This window comes from Oncorhynchus nerka, linkage group LG4, assembly GCF_034236695.1.
Source record: "Oncorhynchus nerka isolate Pitt River linkage group LG4, Oner_Uvic_2.0, whole genome shotgun sequence".
Taxonomy (NCBI): domain Eukaryota; kingdom Metazoa; phylum Chordata; class Actinopteri; order Salmoniformes; family Salmonidae; genus Oncorhynchus; species Oncorhynchus nerka.
The window spans coordinates 85,972,126-85,997,584 of NC_088399.1; the positions used below are offsets into that span (position 1 = coordinate 85,972,126).

At 45.8% G+C, this 25,459-nt stretch overlaps 1 protein-coding gene across 1 annotated transcript in view; it reads left to right on the plus strand.

Moving 5' to 3' along the window:
• Nucleotides 1-2,944: 2,944 nt before the first annotated feature.
• The window catches only part of LOC115117124 (gamma-aminobutyric acid type B receptor subunit 2), a 595,916-nt gene continuing 573,401 nt past the window's right edge, over nt 2,945-25,459 (plus strand). Inside the window, exon 1 of the mRNA XM_065017992.1 lies at nt 2,945-4,049. Within this exon, the coding sequence (XP_064874064.1) occupies nt 3,738-4,049 (312 nt within the window). The 5' untranslated portion in view covers nt 2,945-3,737. The remainder of the gene's footprint in view (nt 4,050-25,459) is intronic.

Consider the following 25,459-nt stretch of genomic DNA (forward strand, 5'->3'; position numbering starts at 1 on the left):
ACATCCTCATCGGCAGACTCGACAGCCTTGGTTTCTCAAATGATTGCCTCGCCTGGTTCACCAACTACTTCTCTGATAGAGTTCAGTGTGTCAAATCGGAGGGTCTGCTGTCCGGACCTCTGGCAGTCTCTATGGGGGTGCCACAGGGTTCAATTCTTGGACCGACTCTCTTCTCTGTATACATCAATGAGGTCGCTCTTGCTGCTGGTGAGTCTCTGATCCACCTCTACGCAGACGACACCATTCTGTATACTTCCGGCCCTTCTTTGGACACTGTGTTAACAACCCTCCAGGCAAGCTTCAATGCCATACAACTCTCCTTCCGTGGCCTCCAATTGCTCTTAAATACAAGTAAAACTAAATGCATGCTCTTCAACCGATCGCTACCTGCACCTACCCGCCTGTCCAACATCACTACTCTGGACGGCTCTGACTTAGAATACGTGGACAACTACAAATACTTAGGTGTCTGGTTAGACTGTAAACTCTCCTTCCAGACCCATATCAAACATCTCCAATCCAAAGTTACATCTAGAATTGGCTTCCTATTTCGCAACAAAGCATCCTTCACTCATGCTGCCAAACATACCCTTGTAAAACTGACCATCCTACCAATCCTCGACTTTGGCGATGTCATTTACAAAATAGCCTCCAATACCCTACTCAACAAATTGGATGCAGTCTATCACAGTGCAATCCGTTTTGTCACCAAAGCCCCATATACTACCCACCATTGCGACCTGTACGCTCTCGTTGGCTGGTCCTCGCTTCATACTCGTCGCCAAACCCACTGGCTCCATGTCATCTACAAGACCCTGCTAGGTAAAGTCCCCCCTTATCTCAGCTCGCTGGTCACCATAGCATCTCCCACCTGTAGCACACGCTCCAGCAGGTATATCTCTAGTCACCCCCAAAACCAATTCTTTCTTTGGCCGCCTCTCCTTCCAGTTCTCTGCTGCCAATGACTGGAACGAACTACAAAAATCTCTGAAACTGGAAACACTTATCTCCCTCACTAGCTTTAAGCACCAACTGTCAGAGCATCTTACAGATTACTGCACCTGTACATAGCCCACCTATAATTTAGCCCAAAGAACTACCTCTTTCCCAACTGTATTTAATTTATTTATTTATTTTGCTCCTTTGCACCCCATTATTTTTATTTCTACTTTGCACATTCTTCCATTGCAAAACTACCATTCCAGTGTTTTACTTGCTATATTGTATTTACTTTACCACCATGGCCTTTTTTGCCTTTACCTCCCTTCTCACCTAATTTGCTCACATTGTATATAGACTTGTTTATACTGTATTATTGACTGTATGTTTGTTTTACTCCATGTGTAACTCTGTGTCGTTGTATGTGTCGAACTGCTTTGCTTTATCTTGGCCAGGTCGCAATTGTAAATGAGAACTTGTTCTCAACTTGCCTACCTGGTTAAATAAAGGTGAAATAAATAAATAAATAAAAAACTGTAAGTGCTGTAATTGTCAAGTCGAAATGTCTAGGAGCAACAATGGCTTAGCCGCGAAGTGGTAGGCCACACAAGCTCACAGAATGGGACCGCTGAGTGCTGAAGTGCGAAAAAAAAGTCTCCTCAGTTGCAACACTCACTACCGAGTTCCAAACTGCCTCTGGAAGCAACTTCAACAAGAACTGTTCGTCGGGAGCAGCTGCAAACAAGCCTAAGATCACCATGCCCAATGCCAATGTAACAGTATAGCTTCCGTCCCCTCGCCCGACCCAGGCTCGAACCAGGGACCCTCTGCACACAACAACAACAGTCACCCACGAAGCATCGTTACCCATCGCTTCACAAAAGCCACGGCCCTTGCAGAGCAAGGGGAACCACTACTTCAGGTCTCAGAGCAATTGAAACGCTATTAGCGCGCACCACAGCTAACTAGCTAGCCATTTCACATCGGTTACACTCACCCCCATTTTGACCTCCTTCTTTTCCGCAGCAACCAGTGATCCAGGTCAACAGCATCAATGTAACAGTATAGCTTCCGTCCCTCTCCTCGCCCTAACCTGGGCTCGAACCAGGGACTCTCTGCACACATCGACAACAGACACCCACAAAGCATCATTACCCATCGCGCCACAAAAGCCTTGCAGGGCAAGGGGAACAACTACTTCAGGTCTCAGAGCGAGTGACATCACCAATTGAGACGCTATTAGCGCGCACCACCGCTAACTAGCTAGCCATTTCACATCGGTTACACCAAGTGTCGGCTGGAGTGATGTAAAGCCTGCCACCATTGGACTCTGGAGCAGTGGGAACGCGTTCTCTGGAGTGATGACTCACGCTTCACCATCTGGCAGTATCTGGGTTTGGATGATGGCAGGAGAACTCTACCAGCCCCAATGTATACTGCCAACTGTAAAGTTTGGTTTTGGTGGAGGAGGAATAATGGTCTGGGGCTGTTTTTCATAGTTCAGGCTAGGCCCTTTAGTTCCAGTGAAGGGAAATATTAAAGATATAGCACACAAGGACATTCTAGACGATTCTGTCCTTTGGGGAAGGCCCTTTCCTGTTTCAGCATGACAATGCCCCTGTGCACAAAGCAAGGTCCATACAGAAATACAGCAATGTTCCAACATCTAGTGGAAAGCTTTCCCAAAAGAGTGGAGGCTGCCGTAGTGGTGTTCAACGACCATGCAAGGACTGTATCCGGCTACACTTGACAACCCCTCTTGCATGTTTGAAACCCTGTCTCTCTGCTAAACAGAAAGCCCATTAAATCAACTTTGCCTGTCAGGGGCTGATGCTTACACAAGAGCTTGCTCCATCCATCCACCCCTCCTCTGAGTCCCCCACCCTCCCTCTCCCTCTCTGTCTTCCTTTTTCCGCATTTCTTTTGCTGCTCCCACTCGTGCGCGCTCTGAGTAGCAGCAGACAGCGCTAAATAAGTGAAGCCTTTTCAGAGGCAATAAGGCAGCCGCAGCAGCAGCATCGTCTGTAGCTAGCACACACACTGACTGTCGCGCGGGCTGTTAGAACGCCGACGCTATCTGGTCTCGCGCACTCTGGACGCGCTGCAATCAAGATTACTTTGAATATTCTCTATTTAGACTCTCCAGAACAATTTCCCGATTATCTTCGACCTTAATAGGTTATATATTGTAGTGCGCTGGCACGGATGTTCTATTAGGCTACTCTGCCGTCTCTTGAAGGTGAAAATACTCGGGAGGTGAATTTGTATCCAACTGTCAACGAGAGTGGATGACTCTGGTCGACCGCTGTCATCTTGAAGTTGTCTTATTTGGGCTTTTTGAGCATCCTACGGACTGTGAATTGTGATGTTCTTGTGCCATTTTCGCGCTGCTTCACCAGGTTGAGAGGATAGTGTTTGAGTTGGAGAGATTTTAACGCGGAAACCTTGTGCATCACGGAGACCAGGAGGAGAGAACGCCAATAACACCTGCAACAGAACGCGTCTCCGTTTCTTCCATATATGGTGCAACACCAAAACTGGAACCTTGGAATAATCCTACAGAAAACCTGTCATCGAGAATAAATCTGTTTTAAACTCGCTGTGATAGGCTACGATCGGGTCGAGGTTGCTCGCTGCTATTGAACCCCCTACCTAGGCTACAGTTGCTGTTTTACTGTTTGGACCATTTGAATAGGCTACTATATTCTCCTCTCGGCTCGGACGCCCCTGAATTTGCGATGCTTGAGCAGTGAGAGCTGGGTGGGATCTTATTTGGTCGTCCTGCACGCCACAGTAGCATGGCCCCGTCGCGAAGGCACTGCGGATGGGAGATGACGCCTCTGTCGGGATGCCTGCTCCTGTCCATCTTGGCGTTTCAACCTGTGCTAGCCAAGGTCTGCAATGACTATACGAGGCACGGTCAGGACAACAGCTGGTTCTCGGGGGATGATGAGAAGTTGCCCATCATGGTGCTCATGCCGATGAACGAGTCGGCGCTGATGAGCAGCATTAGTCAGGGCATCGAGCCCGCTGTCCAACTGGCCATCCAGCACATACGAGAGTCACAGAATTACAAGTTTTCACTCATCACCAAAATCTACGACACCGAGGTAAACTCATTCACCCACTCTGCCCCATGTCCTTGGTAGCATAGGCTACATACATGTGCTTTAGCTTTGGGCTTCAGGGATAGATAAAACGTTTCATATCGCTTTGGTTGTTCGCGCGCGCGCGCGTGTGTGTGTTAAAGGGGGTGTAGCCTACACTGCCCGGCAGGCAGCGCTCACAGGCAGCGCTTCCATTTGGAAATGGTTGGTAGGCCTACATCTGCGCATTGTTCCACAACTTGTTTTTATTTTTGTATAATGCCTGGATATTGTCTGATGTTGCATTATTTTTCGCCTGCAACGTTAGGTTACTGTTGCATTATGTTACGCCTGCAACGTTAGGTTACTGTTGCATTATTTTACGCCTGCAACGTTAGGTTACTGGTGCATTAACACAGGAGCATACACTATCGGATGTTGTCATTACATTTTGTTGTCTTTAAATGTTGACACATTTTGTCATCCTCAATTCATGAGCAAAAGGGCCGTTTTAGCTTAATTTGCGGTGGTTGGAGTAGGTGCCGCGCACGTGCAACAAGCTCGTGATCAAATAACAATATTCCATAATCTCTGCTTTTTTAATTTAACCTTTATTTAACTAGGCAAGTCAATTAAGAACAAATTCTTATTTCCAACGATGGCCTACCCCGGCCAAACCTGAACGGGATGATGCGGGACTCCCAATCACGGGGGGTTGTGATACAACCTGGAATCGAACCAGGATCTGTAGTGACGCTTCTAGCACTGAGATGCCGCGGCTTAGACCGCTGTGCCACTCTGTAGACCAATGTGATTTTAAAACTAACCCTAATATTAACCCTAACGTAACCACACTGCTACCCTTATGCCTAACCGTTTTCATTAATTTTTACATTAGGCTATAGCCAATTTTGACTTTGTGGCTGTGGTAACTAGCGGAAACCAGTCATTATAGCAGTGATGCAGGATGTAATTGTTGTCACAATTAGGGAAAGGAGGATACCTAGTCAGTTGTACAACTGAATGCCTTCAACTGAAATGTGTCTTCCATATTTAACCCAACCCCTCTGAATCAGAGAGGTGCGGATCTCCCCTTAATTGATCAGGGGCAGAACGACATATTTTTACCTTGTCAGCTCAGTACAGGCAGTGGTGGAAAAAGTACCCAATTGTCATACTTGAGTAAAAGTATAGATACCTTAATAGAAAATGACTCAAATGAAAGTCTCCCAGTAAAATTCTACTTGAGTAAAAGTATTTGGTTTTAAATATACTTTGGTTTGCTTAATATAAAGAATTTGAAATGTTTTATACTCTTACTTTTGATACTTGACTGCACCATTTTCCTGTTTAAAAAAAATGTACGCATAGCCAGGGGCATGCTCCAACACTCATTTACAAACTAAGCATGAGTTAAGTGAGTCCACTAGATCAGAGGCAGTAGGGATGACCAGGGATGTTCTCTTGATCAAGTGAATTAGACAATTTTCCTGTCTTGCTAAGCATTCAAAATGTAATGAGTACTTTTGGGTGTCAGGGAAATGTATTGTGTAAAAAGTACATAATTTTCATTAGGAATGTAATGAAGTAAAAGTAAAAGTTGTCAAAAGTAAAGTACAGATACCCCAAAATATGACTTAAGTAGTATTTTTACTTAAGTACTTTACACCAATGTGTACAGAAGCCTGTCAAGATTGATTTAGCTGATGGTTAAATCTGAAATAAACTGAACAAGGTAGGTTATCACAAAACAGCCTGAACGAGTATCTGTGCGGTAGAGCCTCTCTAACGCCCCAAAAGCTCCTATTCAAACTCCCATTCACCAGCTCTGCAAGCATTCTAACGTCAAAATACGTTCGCTGATCACCAGCTATGGAGTTTCGCTGAGCAGCTATCTTCATTTACTCCCGTTACGGCCACTATATACTTCCAAGAAAGTTCTCAATACAAATGTACTGTACAAGCAACCGAAAACAAGCCTCTTCAGCACCTCTAATGTATTGAGCTGTTTTAATGGGATTTCCACACCACCATTTCTCACATAATTAATATCATACAAATTGTAATTTGTAACATATCTACAAAATAGACGATGGACATCCACAAATTAATACATACCATACGAAAAGTAACATATCATACTAAATGGAGTGTCTCGGATTTACGTACAGAATAATACAAAATACTCTGAGACCAGGTTGGGTGCATGGGCATGGCATAGCAGTGATTGTTTGAGGAGGCGAGAGAGGTGAAATCGAGGATATTATATAAACATAACTTTACCTTGTCAATGTAGAAGCAGGTTGAAAGTCAGAGTCCAAAACTGCAGCGCTCACTCAAGCTGATTTAATTGATGAGGTTTGCGGTGAATGGTCTCAGGTATTTTCATTGAGGAAACACGTTTGCAAAACGATCGATGTGACTGATTCCGTTATGAATGATGCAGTTAAAATGACCCAGGAGTTAATTTAAGTGTTCAAGAAACCTCATTACCTCTTTTAACTGATTTGTCAGTCTGTATTCTACAGCTGCCAGCATTTAGCTATTTACTGTACTATTTATTTACTGACTTATAAGACCCATGTCGGTGATAAACGCTATAGTCAGGTTGAAGTGTGGAGGAAGGCTGTCACAGAACACTAAAAATAGGTTGCGTGCTGACTCCCGAATTACACCCTGTTCCCTATGAAGCGCACTGCTTTTTCAAATGCATAAAGACACAGGTGTTTCCGTGCCGCTGTGAAAAATGTTCAAACAACAGTATAATCTGTCTGACAGCAGCAGGACAGTGATGAGTGGTCACGAAAGGCATACAGCATGCACGTCCTGGGATCCACCTCTGCCCATAGGATTAAATATACTCCTGACATATCTCCCCTGGTTGAAATATGAGCTGTAAACAAGAGGTCAGTTGATCGGTCAGTTGGATATTACTTCTGGAGATGAATGAATGAATGAATGGATGGCTGGCTGATTGATGAGTTTAATGGCCAAAAGTGCCCATTGAGTTCAAATTGTAACGTTTTTGTATTCAGAATGTACTAATCAAGAATATAGGATTTTCATATATTTCTCTGGAAATAATAAGTTATAAATATTGTCATGGATGAGTGATTTAACAGGCTAATGACTTATTTCCTATGAGTGAAAAAGTACAACAAACAAGACAAGGGAAGCATGTGTATTGGTGTTATCAACAGCTGTCAGGATGAAGATTCTTGCCAAGGACAACCATTTACAAGCAGTTGGAAGCCTTTTCTTTCTCACAAATCCTGCCACCGCATGATATTCAACAGACCGTTCAAAAGTGCAATTTACTATCGATGGTCTGTCTAGTAATGATATATTTCTTAGAATAAAACACATGGAAAAAAGAAGAACAAGTGACCATTAGCATGAGACTGAATACATAGTGTATCTAGTGTAATTGAATGCATGAGAGTATCACTGATTTTATTACTGTCTTTTCTTAATTCTATTCATCATAGATGGACACCTACATTAAATCAAATCAAATCAAATGTATTTGTCACATACACATGGTTAGCAGATGTTAATGCGAGTGTAGCGAAATGCTTGTGCATCTAGTTCCGACTATGCAGTAATATCTAACAAGTAATATAACCTAACAATTTCACAACAACTACCATATACACACAAGTGTAAAGGAATGAATACGAATATGTACATAAAAATATATGAATGAGTGATGCCCGAACGGCATAGGCAAGATGCAGTAGATGGTATAGAGTACAGTATATACATATGAGATGAGTAATGTAGGGTATGAAAACATTATATAAAGTGGCATTGTTTAAAGTGGCTAGTGATACATTACATCAAGATGGCAAGATGCAGTAGATGGTATAGAGTACAGTATATACATATGAGATGAGTAATGTAGGGTATGAAAACATTATATAAAGTGGCACCTGTTAGGACAGTGGTCACAGTTTAATAGTTATAATTCTTCCAAGAAGATGACTGCTGTCCTTGACAGCTTTGAGATGCTAGCTTCATGGTTCTGGTCTGTTTACACTCACCATTTTGTTGAGTGGCGAAGGGAAGGGTGTGTTATGGAATACTATACATTACGGGTTCCTGATTATGTCATCTTCTCTGTCTCTCACACACAGATACTTCCATGCATGGGCGTGCATAAACTCAATCTCTCTCATGCACTCTCTCTGTCTCTGTCTCTTTGTCTCTGTGTTTTATGCACACAGTAGGACTGTATGGTATGGTGTGGTGCTGGGGATGGATGCTGCTGGGAATAGGGCTGGATGCTGCTGGGGGATAGGGATGGATGCTGCTGGGGGATAGGGCTGGATGCTGCTGGGGGATAGGGCTGGATGCTGCTGGGGATGGATGTTACTGGGGATGGATGCTACTGGGAATAGGGCTGGATGCTGCTGGGGATGGATGTTACTGGGGATGGATGCTACTGGGAATAGGGCTGGATGCTGCTGGGGATAGGGCTGGATGCTGCTGGGGGATAGGGCTGGATGCTGCTGGGGGATAGGGCTGGATGCTGCTGGGGATGGATGTTACTGGGGATGGATGCTACTGGGAATAGGGCTGGATGCTGCTGGGGATGGATGTTACTGGGGATGGATGCTACTGGGAATAGGGCTGGATGCTGCTGGGGGATAGGGCTGGATGCTGCTGGGGGATAGGGCTGGATGCTGCTGGGGGATAGGGCTGGATGCTGCTGGGGGATAGGGCTGGATGCTGCTGGGGAATAGGGCTGGATGCTGCTGGGGGATAGGGCTGGATGCTGCTGGGGGATAGGGCTGGATGCTGCTGGGGGATAGGGCTGGATGCTGCTGGGGGATAGGGCTGGATGCTGCTGAGAATAGGGCTGGATGCTGCTGGGGGATAGGGCTGGATGCTGCTGAGGACAGGGCTGGATGCTGCTGGGGGATAGGGCTGGATGCTGCTGGGGGATAGGGCTGGATGCTGCTGGGGATGGATGTCACTGGGGATGGATGCTACTGGGAATAGGGCTGGATGCTGCTGGGGATGGATGCTGGATGGATGCTACTGGGAATAGGGCTGGATGCTGCTGGGAAAGGGCTGGATGCTGTTGGGAATAGGGCTGGATGCTGCTGGGAATAGGGCTGGATGCTGCTGGGAATAGGGCTGGATGCTGCTGGGGGATAGGGCTGGATGCTGCTGGGGGATAGGGCTGGATGCTGCTGGGGATGGATGTTACTGGGGATGGATGCTACTGGGAATAGGGCTGGATGCTGCTGGGGATGGATGTTACTGGGGATGGATGCTACTGGGAATAGGGCTGGATGCTGCTGGGGAAAGGGCTGGATGCTGCTGGGAATAGGGTTGGATGCTGCTGGGAATAGGGCTGGATGCTGCTGGGAATAGGACTGGATGCTGGGGGGGCTGGATGCTGCTGAGGACAGGGCTGAATGCTGCTGGGAATAGGGCTGGATGCTGCTGGGAATAGGGCTGGATGCTGCTGGGGATGGATGCTGCTGAGGACAGGGCTGGATGCTGCTGGGAATAGGGCTGGATGCTGCTGGGGTTAGGGCTGGATGCTGTTGGGATAGGGCTGGATGCTGCTGAGGACAGGGCTGGATGCTGCTGGGAACAATGCTGGATGCTGCTGGGAATAGGGCTGGATGCTGCTGGGAATAGGACTGGATGCTGCTGGGAATAGGGCTGGATGCTGCTGGGGATGGATGCTGCTGAAGACAGGGCTGGATGCTGCTGGGAATAGGGCTGGATGCTGCTGGGAATAGGGCTGGATGCTGCTGGGGATGGATGTTACTGGGGATGGATGCTACTGGGAATAGGGCTGGATGCTGCTGGGAAAAGGGCTGGATGCTGTTGGGAATAGGGCTGGATGCTGCTGGGAATAGGGCTGGATGCTGCTGGGAATAGGGCTGGATGCTGCTGGGGGATAGGGCTGGATGCTGCTGGGGGATAGGGCTGGATGCTGCTGGGGGATAGGGCTGGATGCTGCTGGGAATAGGGCTGGATGCTGCTGGGGGATAGGGCTGGATGCTGCTGGGGGATAGGGCTGGATGCTGCTGGGGGATAGGGCTGGATGCTGCTGGGGGATAGGGCTGGATGCTGCTGGGGATGGATGTTACTGGGGATGGATGCTACTGGGAATAGGGCTGGATGCTGCTGGGGATGGATGTTACTGGGGATGGATGCTACTGGGAATAGGGCTGGATGCTGCTGGGAAAAGGGCTGGATGCTGTTGGGAATAGGGCTGGATGCTGCTGGGAATAGGGCTGGATGCTGCTGGGAATAGGACTGGATGCTGCAGGGGCTGGATGCTGCTGAGGACAGGGCTGAATGCTGCTGGGAATAGGGCTGGATGCTGCTGGGTATGGATGCTGCTGAGGACAGGGCTGGATGCTGCTGGGAATAGGGCTGGATGCTGCTGGGGTTAGGGCTGGATGCTGTTGGGAATAGGGCTGGATGCTGCTGAGGACAGGGCTGGATGCTGCTGGGAACAATGCTGGATGCTGCTGGGAAAAGGGCTGGATGCTGCTGGGAATAGGACGGGATGCTGCTGGGAATAGGGCTGGATGCTGCTGGGGATGGATGTTACTGGGGATGGATGCTACTGGGAATAGGGCTGGATGCTGCTGGGAAAAGGGCTGGATGCTGTTGGGAATAGGGCTGGATGCTGCTGGGAATAGGGCTGGATGCTGCTGGGAATAGGACTGGATGCTGCAGGGGCTGGATGCTGCTGAGGACAGGGCTGAATGCTGCTGGGAATAGGGCTGGATGCTGCTGGGAATAGGGCTGGATGCTGCTGGGGATGGATGCTGCTGAGGACAGGGCTGGATGCTGCTGGGAATAGGGCTGGATGCTGCTGGGGTTAGGGCTGGATGCTGTTGGGAATAGGGCTGGATGCTGCTGAGGACAGGGCTGGATGCTGCTGGGAACAATGCTGGATGCTGCTGGGAATAGGGCTGGATGCTGCTGGGAATAGGACTGGATGCTGCTGGGAATAGGGCTGGATGCTGCTGGGGATGGATGCTGCTGAAGACAGGGCTGGATGCTGCTGGGAATAGGGCTGGATGCTGCTGGGAATAGGGCTGGATGCTGCTGGGGATGGATGTTACTGGGGATGGATGCTACTGGGAATAGGGCTGGATGCTGCTGGGAAAAGGGCTGGATGCTGTTGGGAATAGGGCTGGATGCTGCTGGGAATAGGGCTGGATGCTGCTGGGAATAGGGCTGGATGCTGCTGGGGGATAGGGCTGGATGCTGCTGGGGGATAGGGCTGGATGCTGCTGGGGATGGATGTTACTGGGGATGGATGCTACTGGGAATAGGGCTGGATGCTGCTGGGGATGGATGTTACTGGGGATGGATGCTACTGGGAATAGGGCTGGATGCTGCTGGGAAAAGGGCTGGATGCTGTTGGGAATAGGGCTGGATGCTGCTGGGAATAGGGCTGGATGCTGCTGGGAATAGGACTGGATGCTGCTGGGGCTGGATGCTGCTGAGGACAGGGCTGAATGCTGCTGGGAATAGGGCTGGATGCTGCTGGGAATAGGGCTGGATGCTGCTGGGGATGGATGCTGCTGAGGACAGTGCTGGATGCTGCTGGGAATAGGGCTGGATGCTGCTGGGGTTAGGGCTGGATGCTGTTGGGAATAGGGCTGGATGCTGCTGAGGACAGGGCTGGATGCTGCTGGGAACAATGCTGGATGCTGCTGGGAATAGGGCTGGATGCTGCTGGGAATAGGACTGGATGCTGCTGGGAATAGGGCTGGATGCTGCTGGGGATGGATGCTGCTGAAGACAGGGCTGGATGCTGCTGGGAATAGGGCTGGATGCTGCTGGGAATAGGGCTGGATGCTTCTGGGAATAGGGCTGGATGCTGCTGAGGATGGATGCTGCTGCGAATAGGCCTGGATGCTGCTGGGAATAGGGCTAGATGCTGCTGGGAATAGGACTGGATGCTGCTGGGGATGGATGCTGCTGAGGACAGGGCTGGATGCTGCTGGGAATAGGGCTGGATGCTGCTGGGCACAAGGCTGGATGCTGCTGGGAATAGGGCTGGATGCTGCTGGGGGTAGGGCTGGATGCTGTTGGGAATAGGGCTGGATGCTGCTGGGAATAGGGCTGGATGCTTCTGGGAATAGGGCTGGATGCTGCTGGGAATAGGGCTGGATGCTGCTGAGAATAGGGCTGGATGCTGCTGGGAATAGGGCTGGATGCTGCTGGGAATAGGGCTGGATGCTTCTGGGAATAGGGCTGGATGCTGCTGGGGGTGGATGCTGCTGAGTACAGGGCTGGATGCTGCTGGGAATAGGGCTGGATGCTGCTGGGGATGGATGCTGCTGAGGACAGGGCTGGATCTGCTGGGAATAGGGCTGGATGCTGCTGGGAACAAGGCTGGATGCTGCTGGAAATAGGGCTGGATGCTGCTGGGCATAGGGCTGGGTGCTGTTGGGAATAGGGCTGGATGCTGCTGGGAATAGGGCTGGATGCTTCTGGGAATAGGGCTGGATGCTGCTGGGAATAGGGCTGGATGCTGCTGGGAATAGGGCTGGATGCTGCTGAGGATGGATGCTGCTGCGAATAGGGCTGGATGCTGCTGGGGCTGGATGCTGCTGAGGACAGGGCTGGATGCTGCTGGGAATAGGGCTGGATGCTTCTGGAAATAGGGCTGGATGCTGCTGGGGTAGGGCTGGATTCTGCTGGGGATAGGGCTGGGTGCTGCTGGGAATAGGGCTGGATGCTGCTGAGGACAGGGCTGGATGCTGCTGGGAATAGGGCTGGATGCTGCTGGGGAGGGGCTGGATGCTGCTGGGGAGGGGTGGATGCTGCCGGGGCTGGATGCTGCTGGGGATAGGGTTGGATGCTTCTGGGAATAGCGCTGGATGCTGCTGGGGAAGGGCTGGGTGCTGCTGGGGATAGGGCTGGATGCTGCTGGGGCTGGATATGGCGATCATGTCCAAACTCCCCTAACACCTCTTAGTACAGCTAAGAGGTGCTGTCTGGCCTGTGGTGCAAAGTGTTAGCCGAGAGAATGAGGATGTAGCCAGTGGATTGAGGGTTTTCTGGTCTGAGCTGCTCAGCAGTCGGCAGCACCGCTGTGTGCTGAGCAGCCATCTTCTAGTAGGAACACAGAGGCTTCATGTCTGAACCACAATACATATCTTGTGTTCCAAATGGCACCCTATTCCCTATTTAGTGCACTACGTTTGACCAGAGCCCTATGTAGAGAATAGGGTGCCATTTGGAATACAAGAGATGTACTGTGGTTCAGACATGGAGCTACAGAGTCAGACACCATGGTAATGCTGCTAGCTCATTGTCACAAGGACCATCATTAGGGACCCCTGGGTAAAAACTCGCTGTAGGGACAGAGGAAGGTAAAGCTGCTGTCTGCTGTTGTCTGTTGTTCTCTTGTTCACCATGCATAACTGAGTATCCATGAACATACTTACATCTATATGTGTTCACTGTGCATAACTGAGTATCCATGAACATACTTAAATCTATATGTGTTCACTGTGCATAACTGAGTATCCATGAACATACTTAAATCTATATGTGTTCACTGCGCATAACTGAGTATCCATGAACATACTTAAATCTATATGTGTTCACCATGCATAACTGAGTATCCGTGTACATACTTAAATCTATATGTGTTCACTGTGCATAACTGAGTATCCATGAACATACTTAAATCTATATGTGTTCACTGTGCGTAACTGAGTATCCGTGTACATACTTAAATCTATATGTGTTCACTGTGCATAACTGAGTATCCATGAACATACTTAAATCTATATGTGTTCACTGTGCATAACTGAGTATCCATGAACATACTTAAATCTATATGTGTTCACTGTGCATAACTGAGTATCCATGAACATACTTAAATCTATATGTATTCACTGTGCATAACTGAGTATCCGTGTACATACATAAATCTATATGTGTTCACTGTACATAACTGAGTATCCATGAACATACTTAAATCTATATGTGTTCACTGTGCATAACTGAGTATCCATGAACATACTTAAATCTATATGTGTTCACTGTACATAACTGAGTATCCATGAACATACATAAATCTATATGTGTTCACTGTGCATAACTGAGTATCCGTGTACATACATAAATCGATGTGTTCACTGTGCATAACTGAGTATCCGTGTACATACTTAAATCTATATATGTTCACTGTGCATAACTGAGTATCCGTGTACATACATAAATCTATATGTGTTCACCGTGCATAACTGAGTAGCGGTGTACATAAATCTATGTGTTCACCGTGCATAACTGAGTATCCGTGTACATAAATCTATATGTGTTCACCGTGCATAACTGAGTATCCGTGTACATACATAAATCTATATGTGTTCACCGTGCATAACTGAGTATCCGTGTACATAAATCTATATGTGTTCACCGTGCATAACTGAGTATCCGTGTACATAAATCTATATGTGTTCACCGTGCATAACTGAGTATCCATGTACATAAATAAATCTATATGTGTTCACCGTGCATAACTGAGTATCCGTGTACATAAATCTATGTGTTCACCATGCATAACTGAGTATCCGTGTACATACATAAATCGATGTGTTCACTGTGCATAACTGAGTATCCGTGTACATACATAAATCGATGTGTTCACTGTGCATAACTGAGTATCCGTGTACATACTTAAATCTATATATGTTCACTGTGCATAACTGAGTATCCGTGTACATACATAAATCTATATGTGTTCACCGTGCATAACAGTGTATCCATGTACATAAATATATATGTGTTCACCGTGCATAACTGAGTATCCGTGTACATAAATCTATGTGTTCACCGTGCATAACTGAGTATCCGTGTACATAAATCTATATGTGTTCACCGTGCATAACTGAGTATCCATGTACATACATAAATCTATATGTGTTCACTGTGCGTAACTGAGTATCCGTGTACATACTTAAATCTATATGTGTTCACTGTGCATAACTGAGTATCCATGTACATACATAAATCTATATGTGTTCACTGTGCATAACTGAGTATCCGTGTACATACTTAAATCTATATGTGTTCACTGTGCATAACTGAGTATCCATGCACATAAATCTATGTGTTCACTGTACATAACTGAGTATCCGTTTACATACTTAAATCTATATGTGTTCACTGTGCATAACTGAGTATCCGTGTACTTACTTAAATCTATATGTGTTCACTGTACATAACTGAGTATCCGTGTACATACTTAAATCTATATGTGTTCACTGTGCATAACGGAGTATCCGTGTACATACTTAAATCTATATGTGTTCACTGTGCATAACGGAGTATCCGTGTACATACTTAAATCTATATGTATTCACTGTGCATAACCGAGTATCCGTGTACATAAATCTATACGTATTCACCGTAATGTAAGCACAACTCAGTCTATGTACATACTTTTGTATACAGTATATAGTGTATGTGGACACCCCTTCAAATGAGTGGATTAGGCCATGTCCGCCACACCCGTTTCTGACAGATATATACAATCTAGCACACCGCCATGCAATCTTCATAGACAAACATTGGCGGTAGAATGGCCTTACTGAAGAGCTCAGGGACTTTCAATGTTTACAGGTTAGCCAGGATACCTTTTAGGAAAATTGTATTAATATGTGCATCTCGTCTTACAAGGCAAACCCATCCAGCATTGTTTTCACCTGCAGTGTGAATGATCGCTATTGATTTGAAATCTATATCTTCTGGATTGGAACTGTGGGGTGAATGTGTGGTGACTTTCCGGGGGGGGGGTTAGAGGGGGGTTAGAGGCTTGGGCTAACAACAGGAGAGGATGAAACAGGAGTGAGACGTCACAGATGGGGGAGACGCACAGAATCTAAATCCCTTCATTAGCCCCACTCAGGAGGAATATGGGGAGATGTGGGGCTGGGACCCAAATGGAACCCTATTCCCTACATAGTGCACCACTTTAGAATACAGTTCTAGTCAACAGTAACACATTATGTCAATCGTTATGTAGGGAATAGGGTGATGTTTGGGATGCGACTTGTGATTTTATTCGTCTCACTCCTCTCCCTCTTACAGCGATTCAACTCCTTGTGTTGTCATTCATGTAAAAATATTTCATCTTAAATGTCTGAGTGACAAGGCAGCTGGTGTGTGTTGCTGCTCATTAGAAGCTCCCAGTCTTGGATTTAAAAAAAATTCAACTTCCGTATCTGGTTTCCGGGTTAAGCGTGCAGGTGTTAAGAAGTATTTGATCCTGCTTGTGTAAACCAGATATTCATGTATTTATTTTTTGTAAGAAGCCATTTTAGTCATGTGATACCACTGGCCTCATGTACAGTAACATTACTTGTGTTTGAAAGATAATCCACATTACAGCTATAGACTGGCCCTGTGCTTCTGAGAGGAACGAATGCTGTGTGATGTCACATTTCTACACACTTTGCAGGAGCCCCCATGGTGCAACAGTATGTGGTCTTGATATGTTCGATATATACAGTATATGTGTAAGTATTTATAATAAGTATTTTTGTTTCAATTTCCAGAATATTGGGTTTAATTCAAATTATTTTATTTGTAAAGCACATTTCTTACAGAGGAAGGAATTTCAAAGTTCTTAACAAATAAAATAAAAGCTGAGAGATTTCTAAATTATGAGAATTAAAATATTTAAAGAATAATAAGTGTTGTAGTGGCACTTCAAACCGCTCTGAGGTATCTAGAAATCTAAGAAACATTTTTATTTTTGCTCTCTCACATTTTGTGGCTGTACTGTGTGGCTGTACTTTGTGGCTGTAATAGTCACACATTCACACTTTTCTAAAATCATCCTAAGAATCGAATGTCAGAATAATTTGTTAGGCAGGATAGAGAATCTTTGATGGTTCGATTTTGTACAGTTTGCCAGCACATCTAACACTCTCTCTTGTCTGAAACTATTTAAACCTGCAAATTCAAACCAGCTCTCTCTGACGCTCTTCCCGAAGGGGTCTCACATGTACATGCCATATATAATTTAAACATCTCTCGTCCATTAGCCGCTGTAGCCTTGACCCCTGAGAGGTCAACTCTTGTCATGAGAGAGGAAGGTAAGTAGGAAGAGATGCTGGGGAGAAACCGCTGTGAATTGAGGCTGGCACGGTCTATGTCCCAAATGGCACTCTATTCCCTACACAGTGCACTAAGGTGATTCCATACCCGGACAGCCCCCCAAATATTTTGGGTATCTCAGATTGTTCTGGCAATTCTCACATAGAAATGTAATTGGGAGTAAGGATGTTTAACATGCTTTGTATAATTTTAAAATGTATTTTTATCATGATGAAAGTGGCCATTTTAGGATCAGCACTCCCACCCTGAGACACTTTATGAATACAGGTCCTGGAGGAGATCTCAACCAATAATAAGAGACAACCTATTCAAGAGGAATAAATTAGCTTCCTTTCAATTCTAATACTGTATGATAACTGCTGGGGCAATTCCATTTACTGATGTTAGAATCAGCAGCTTTCAATTGTATTTCCCTCAATGAGGAATTCTGACTATTAAATCAAATGGTGCTGTACCAAGTCTTTTATTTGATTTATTATTTTTAAGTAGTGTATTAGTGATCTATTACCAGTCTTTGTTTGGGGAAAACAATCCACATTAACCAATAGTCAATTAATAGGTTACAAACAGAATTATCATTTAATTACCATAGTGAATTATTGTAATGTTTGCTTATGTGTCAATTAATCCCATAAATGGATGGGTGGCCAGTTGGCAATTTGACACTAAAATAAAATGTCATTAATTAATTCAAATAAAGTGTAATTCATACAGAATACTCTAGTAGGCATTTAATTGGCTACTTCATATGGAGGACCAAAGTACTAAATATAAATACATTAATATATAATTAATAAATAATATTTTTAAATTATTTAAGAATATGTGCTGCATTATTATGAAATATTTTTTCATAATGTCACTTACTGTTTTTTACATATTTAATTTCATAATAATAGTTGTATTTCCCAATGGCTTTTTTCATTAGAACATTTATAATTTCATAATGGCGCCTTCTGAATTTCATGTCTTTTTGCTTTTCATGGCATTTTTCATTTCATGGCCACTAGTTCCATAATCGCAAGAGATATGTCAATCAATGCAAGTGGGCAAGTACAAGTTTTGAGAATGACACAAATATTAATTTCCACAACGTTTGCTGCTTCAGTGTCTTTAGATATTTTTGTCAGATGTTACTATGGAATACTGAAGTATAATTACAAGCATTCCATAAGTGTCAAAGGCTTTTATTGACAATTACATGAAGTTGATGCAAAGAGTCAATATTTGCAGTGACCTCTGCAATCCCCTCTGGCATGTTGTCAATTAACTTCTGGGCCACGTCCTGACTGATGGCAGCCCATTCTCACATAATCAATGCTTGGAGCATGTCAGAATTTGTGGGTTTTTGTTTGTCCACCCGCTTCTTGAGGATTGACCACAAGTTCTCAATGGGATTAAGGTCTGGGGAGTTTCCTGGCCATGGACCCAAAATATCGATGTTTTGTTCCCCGAGCCACTTAGTTATCACTTTTGCCTTATGGCAAGGTGCTCTATCATGCTGGAAAAGGCATTGTTCGTCACCAAACTGTTCCTGGATGGTTAGCAGAAGTTGCTCTCGGAGGATGTGTTGGTACCATTCTTTATTCATGGCTGTGTTCTTAGGCAACATTGTGAGTGAGCCCACTCCCTTGGCTGAGAAGCAACCCCACACATGAATGGTCTCAGGATGCTTTACTGTTGGCATGACACAGGACTGATGGTAGTGCTCACCTTGTCTTCTCCGGACAAGCTTTTTTACGGATGCCCCAAACAATCGGAAAGGGGATTCATCAGAGAAAATGACTTTACCCCAGTCCTCAGCAGTCCAATCCCTGTACCTTTTGCAGAATATCAGTCTGTGCCTGATGTTTTTCCTGGAGAGAAGTGGCTTCTTTGCTGCCCTTCTTGACACCAGACCATCCTCCAAAAGTCTTCGCCTCACTGTGCGTGCAGATGGACTCTCACCTGCCTGCTGCCATTCCTGAGCAAGCTCTGTACTGCTGGTGCCCCGATTCTGCAGCTGAATCAACTTTAGGAGACAGAAGCCTTCTTCACAACAATTGAACCTCTCTCCTTGAAGTTCTTAATGATCCGATAAATGGTTAATTTAGGTGCAATCTTACTGGCAGCAATATCCTTTTTGTGCAAAGCAATGATGACGGCACGTGTTTCCTTGCAGGTAACTATGATTGACAGAGGAAAAACAATGATTCCAAGCACCACCCTGCTTTTGAAGCGTCCAGTCTGTTATTTAAACTCAATCAGCATGACAGAGTGATCTCCAGCCTTGTCCTCGTCACCACTCACACCTGTGTTAACTCAAGAATCACTGACATGATGTCAGCTGGTCCTTTTGTGGCAGGGCTGAAAGTGCTGTGGAAATGTTTTTTGGGATTCAGTTCATTTGCATGGCAAATAGGGACTTTGCAATTAATTGCAATTCATCTGATCACTCTTCATAACATTCTGGAGTATATGCAAATTGCCATTCTACAAACTGAGGCAGCAGACTTTGTGAAATATTTGTGTCATTCTCAAAACTTTTGGAAACGACTGTAGGTCATTGGTCCAACGCTCTGATATAGGTTTGTGGTTTTCATCCATTGTTGAACAGAGTACCTACATCCAAAATAGGGCAACCCGAGATCGACTTCAGCGATATCTTTGACTTTAGGCACTATATTTTTTGTTATTATATATTTTTTAACAGTTACGGAGTTTAATGACTGTCATTGGAGAAAACTGAGGATACATCAACAATGCTGTAGTTACTCCACAATACTAACCTAAATGACAGAGTAAAAAGAAGGAAACATGTACAGAGTAAAAAATATTCCAAGACAGGGCCTCCCGAGTCACTACAGATCTGGGTTTGATCCCGGCCGTGACCGGGAGTCCCATAGGGCTGCGCACAATTGACCCAGCGTTGTCCGGTTTAGGGGCGGGATTGGCTGGGGGTGCTTTACTTGGCTCATCGTGCTCTAGTGACTCCTTGTGGCGGGCCAGGTGCCTGCAAGCTAACCACGGTCGTTTCCTCCGACACATTGGTGCAGCAGGCATCCAGGTTAAGCAGGCAGGTGTTAAGGAGTGCGGTTTGGCACGTCATGTTTCGGAGGATGCATGACTTCACCATTCCCGAGCCCATTGGGGAGTTGCAGAGATGAGACAAGATTGAAATTGGGAGAAAAAGGGGGTGACCCCCCCCCAAAGAAAGTGTCCTAAACATGCATCCTGTTTGCAATAAGGCGCTAAAGTAAAACTGCAAAAGATGTGGCAATGAAATTTGCTTAATGTCCTAAATGCAAAGCATTATGTTTGGGCTAATCCAACACAATATATCACTGTACACCACTCTTCATATTTTCAAGCATGGTGATGACTGCACCATGTTATGGGTATGCTTGTCATTGGCAAGGACTAGGCACAGGCAAAACTCTAGAGGAAAACCTGGTTCATTCTGATTTCCAAAAGACACTGGAAGACAAATTCACCTTTCAGCAGGACAATCATCTAAAACACAAGGCCACTACTTTTTCCTTGCAATTTTGTTCAAGGGCTTTGAACCAATGACCTACCTACTTGACCTTGCCCACTTGCATTGATTGACATATTGCGATTATGGAAAGAGTTGCCATGAAGTGAAAAAGGCCATGATGTAACGATCGTCTGTGGTGGAAAAAGGTGAGGACCAAAGCGCGGCGTGGTAAGTGTTCATATTTTCTATAAAATAACTGAACACTGAACAAAACAACAAACGACAAACGAACAGTCCCGTAAGGTGAATGAAAAAAACACTAAACAGGAAAAAATCACCCACAAAACACAGGTGGGAAAAGGCTACCTAAGTATGATTCTCAATCAGAGACAACGAACAACACCTGCCTCTGATTGAGAACCAAACCATGCCAAACACAAAACCACAACATAGAAAAAAGAACATAGACAACCCACCCAACTCACGCCCTGACCATACTAAAACAAAGACATAGCAAGGGAACTAAGGTCAGAACGTGACACATGAAGTGAAAAAGGTCATGAAGTGAAAAAGGCCATGAAGTGAAAAAGGCCATGAAGTGAAAAAGGCCATGAAATCTAGAAATACATACTGTGATAAGGTGTCATTATGAAATGTTCTAATGAAAAAGCCACTGGGAAATACTATGTATGATTATTCAATTAAATATGGTAACATTATTTTGAAAAGTGACAATGAAAAAATATTTCACAATAATGCAGCACTTATTCTTTGTAACGGTCGTCGTATGAAGGAGAGGACCAAAGCGCAGCGTGGTAAGTGTCCATCTTGATTTTTAATACGAATAGTGAACACTGAAACAAAAACAATAAAACGACAAACGAACAGTCCCGAATGGTGAAATAAAACACAGAACAGGAAATAAACACCCACGAAACACAAGTGGGGAAAAAGCTACCTAAGTATGATTCTCAATCAGAGACAAATAACGACACCTGCCTCTGATTGAGAACCATACCAGGCCAAACGCAAACACAACATAGAAAACAGAACATAGACAACCCACCCAACTCACGCCCTGACCAAACTAAAACAAAGACATAATAAAAGAGCTAAGGTCAGAACGTGACATTCTTGAATCATTTAAAAATAAAATGGTATATTTCACGATGTATATAAAAAAAAACATTTATTTTTCATTGTGAGAATGTGGTATTTGATTATTTATTCATTTTTATATTCATTTATATATAAATCAAAAATGTTGTACTTTGGTCCATAAATTCACAGCTATTTTCTCCGGGTGGTTTTCCAAAAGATGAGCAGTTGAAATGTTTGTGTGTTTGTATTTATGAAAGTGCAGCTTATAATTACAGACCCTTTACTGATTTTGCGTCCCAAATGTCACCCTAATGCCTATGTACTGTAAGTGGAATAAGGTGTCATTTCACATCACTACAACAGGTGCTGTTTAGGGTCCAGTACATTATAACAGGTTATGTGTGTGACTATAGTATTTAGAATTGCCCTAGCAGTTTCTCCACAGGGCACATTGTATCTGTTTTGAGTTGATTGCATTTTCCCCCTCTCTTTTTGTTGTTCTTGTGAGGGAGTAATTGAGAAAATTAGATTGTTATCTAGCAAGAGAGACTATATTGCTGTTATCAGCGTCCCTGGCCCCGACTGGCCTGTTGTGTAGACCTAGTCAAAGGCTAATCGTGTGGACTTAAGGAAATTCTGAATTTGAGTTCAAACATTCTTTCTTCGTCTTAAACGGCACTCTATCCCTACATAGGACACTGGTCAAAAGTAGTGCACTATATAGGGAGTAAGGTGCCATTTGGGATGCACACTGTAAGAAAAGGCTGTTTGTTCAGGAGGCGTTTAGAATGTAACGTGCGATTGAGCTTGACCGGAATCGCTGTTGGCAATTTGCTGTTAAATAAGGGGGAAAAAACAATAAGCAGGGATATGTTTGAAAAGACAATATTGTCACTGGCTTTTTGATTTAAATTAATTTCACATTTTTATTTGTGCATGTTATTATTGGAACACTGTTGCTTGTATTGTATTGTTGGTATTGATGCGGTACAGTGGCATCTTCTGAAGCCATTGCCTGTGTCCCAAATGGCACCCTAATGGCACTATGTAGGCAATAGGGTGCAATTTGGGACAACAACATTGTGTGTCTGTCTCTTATATTAGCCCACAAATGAGACCCACAGTCATTCTGAAAGGTGCCGGACCGAGCAGCTGGCTGTCATTAACATTAAACAAACATTTGCTTTCTGATTCGCTCATGGCTACCAGGCGCTATAGGGAGGATAACTTTTGAGGAATACACTTTAGAGTGGGGATGGGATAGATAGATAGATAGATAGATAGATAGATAGATAGGGGAGAGAGAGAGGTGGGAGAGGGGATAGAGAGAGAGTGGTGGGAAAAGGGAATACTGTAATGGGGGGTACTGTAATGGCGGGGTGGTGGGGAGAGGAGATAGATAGGGGAGAGAGAGTGGGGGAGAGAGAGTGGTGGGGTAGAGGAGATAGATAGAGAGGAAATGGTGGGGAGAGGAGATAGATGGGGAGCGGGGGAGAGAGAGTGGTGGGGAGAGTAGATTGATAGGGGAGAGAGAGTGGTGGGAGAGGAGATAGATGGGGAGAGAGAGTGGTGGGAGAGGAGATAGATAGGGGGAGAAAGAGTGGTGGGAAAAGGAGATAGATAGGGGAGAGAGAGTGGTGAGGGGAGGAGATAGATAGGGGGATAGAGAGTGGTGAGGGGAGGAGATAGATAGGGGGATAGAGAGTGGTGAGGAGAGGAGATAGATAGGGGGAGAGAGTGGTGGGAAAAGGAGATAGATAGGGGAGAGAGAGTGGTGGGAAAAGGAGATAGATAGGGGGAGAGAGAGTGGTGGGAAAATGAGATAGATAGGGGAAGAAAGAGTGGTGGGAAAAGGAGATAGATAGGGGAGAGAGAGTGGTGAGGGGAGGAGATAGATAGGGGGATAGAGAGTGGTGAGGGGAGGAGATAGATAGGGGGATAGAGAGTGGTGAGGAGAGGAGATAGATAGGGGAGAGAGAGTGGTGGGGAGAGGAGATAGATAGGGGGAGAGAGAGTGGTGGGAAAAGGAGATAGATAGGGGAGAGAGAGTGGTGGGGAGAGGAGATAGATAGGGGGAGAGAGAGTGGTGGGAAAAGGAGATAGATAGGGGGAGAGAGAGTGGTGGGAAAATGAGATAGATAGGGGAAGAAAGAGTGGTGGGAAAAGGAGATAGATAGGGGAGAGAGAGTGGTGAGGGGAGGAGATAGATAGGGGGATAGAGGGTGAGGGGAGGAGATAGATAGGGGGATAGAGAGTGGTGAGGAGAGGAGATAGATAGGGGGAGAGAGAGTGGTGGGGAGAGGAGATAGATAGGGGAGAGAGAGTGGTGGGAAAAGGAGATAGATAGGGGAGAGAGAGTGGTGGGGAGAGGAGATAGATAGGGGAGAGAGAGTGGTGGGGAAAGGAGATCATGGGGGGTACTGTAATGGCGGGGTGGTGGGGAGAGGAGATAGATAGGGGAAGAGAGAGTGGTGAGGAGAGGGGATAGATAGAAAGAGAGAGTAGTGGGGAGAGGAGATAGATAGGGGAGAGAGAGTGGTGGGGAGAGGAGATAGATAGGGGGAGAGAGAGTGGTGGGGAGAGGAGATAGATAGGGGAGAGAGAGTGGTGGGGAAAGGAGATAGATAGGGGGAGAGAGAGAGTGGTGGGGAGAGGGGATATATAGAAAGTGACAAAGTGGTGGGGAGAGGAGATAGATAGAAAGATAGAGAGTGGTGGGGAGAGGGGATAGGGGGAGAGAGAGAGTGGTGGGAAGAGGGGATAGATAGAAAGATAGAGAGTGGTGGGGAGAGGAGATGGGGGAGAGAGTGGTGGGGAGAGCGGATGGATAGAAAGAGGGAGTGGTGGGGAGAGGAGATAGGGGAGAGAGAGAGTGGTGGGACGAGGGATAGGGGGAGAGAGAGAGTGGTGGGAAGAGGGGATAGATAGAAAGATAGAGAGTGGTGGGGAGAGGAGATGGGGGAGAGAGTGGTGGGGAGAGCGGATGGATAGAAAGAGGGAGTGGTGGGGAGAGGAGATAGGGGAGAGAGAGAGAGTGGTGGGAAGAGGGGATAGATAGAAAGAGAGAGTGGTGGGGAGAGGGGATAGATAGAAAGAGAGAGTGGTGGGGAGAGGAGATGGATAGAAAGAGAGAGTGGTGGGGAGAGGAGATGGATAGAAAGAGAGAGTGGTGGGGAGAGGAGATAGGGGAAGAGAGAGAGTGGTGGGGAGAGCGGATAGATATACAGAGAGAGTGGTGGGGAGAGGGGATAGATAGACAGAGAGAGTGGTGGGGAGAGCAGATAGATAGACAGAGAGAGTGGTGGGGAGAGCAGATAGATAGACAGAGAGAGTGGTGGAGAGAGCAGATAGATAGACAGTGAGAGTGGTGGGGAGAGGGGATAGATAGACAGAGAGAGTGGCGGGGAGAGCAGATAGATAGACAGAGAGAGTGGTGGGGAGAGGAGATAGATAGACAGAGAGAGTGGTGGGGAGAGCAGATAGATAGACAGAGAGAGTGGTGGAGAGAGCAGATAGATAGACAGAGAGAGTGGTGGGGAGAGGAGATAGATAGACAGAGAGAGTGGTGGGGAGAGCAGATAGATAGACAGAGAGAGTGGTGGGGAGAGGGGATAGATAGACAGGGACAGTGGTGGGGAGAGGGGATAGATAGACAGAGAGAGTGGTGGGAGAGGGGATAGATAGACAGAGAGAGTGGTGGGGAGAGCAGATAGATAGACAGAGAGAGTGGTGGGGAGAGGGGATAGAT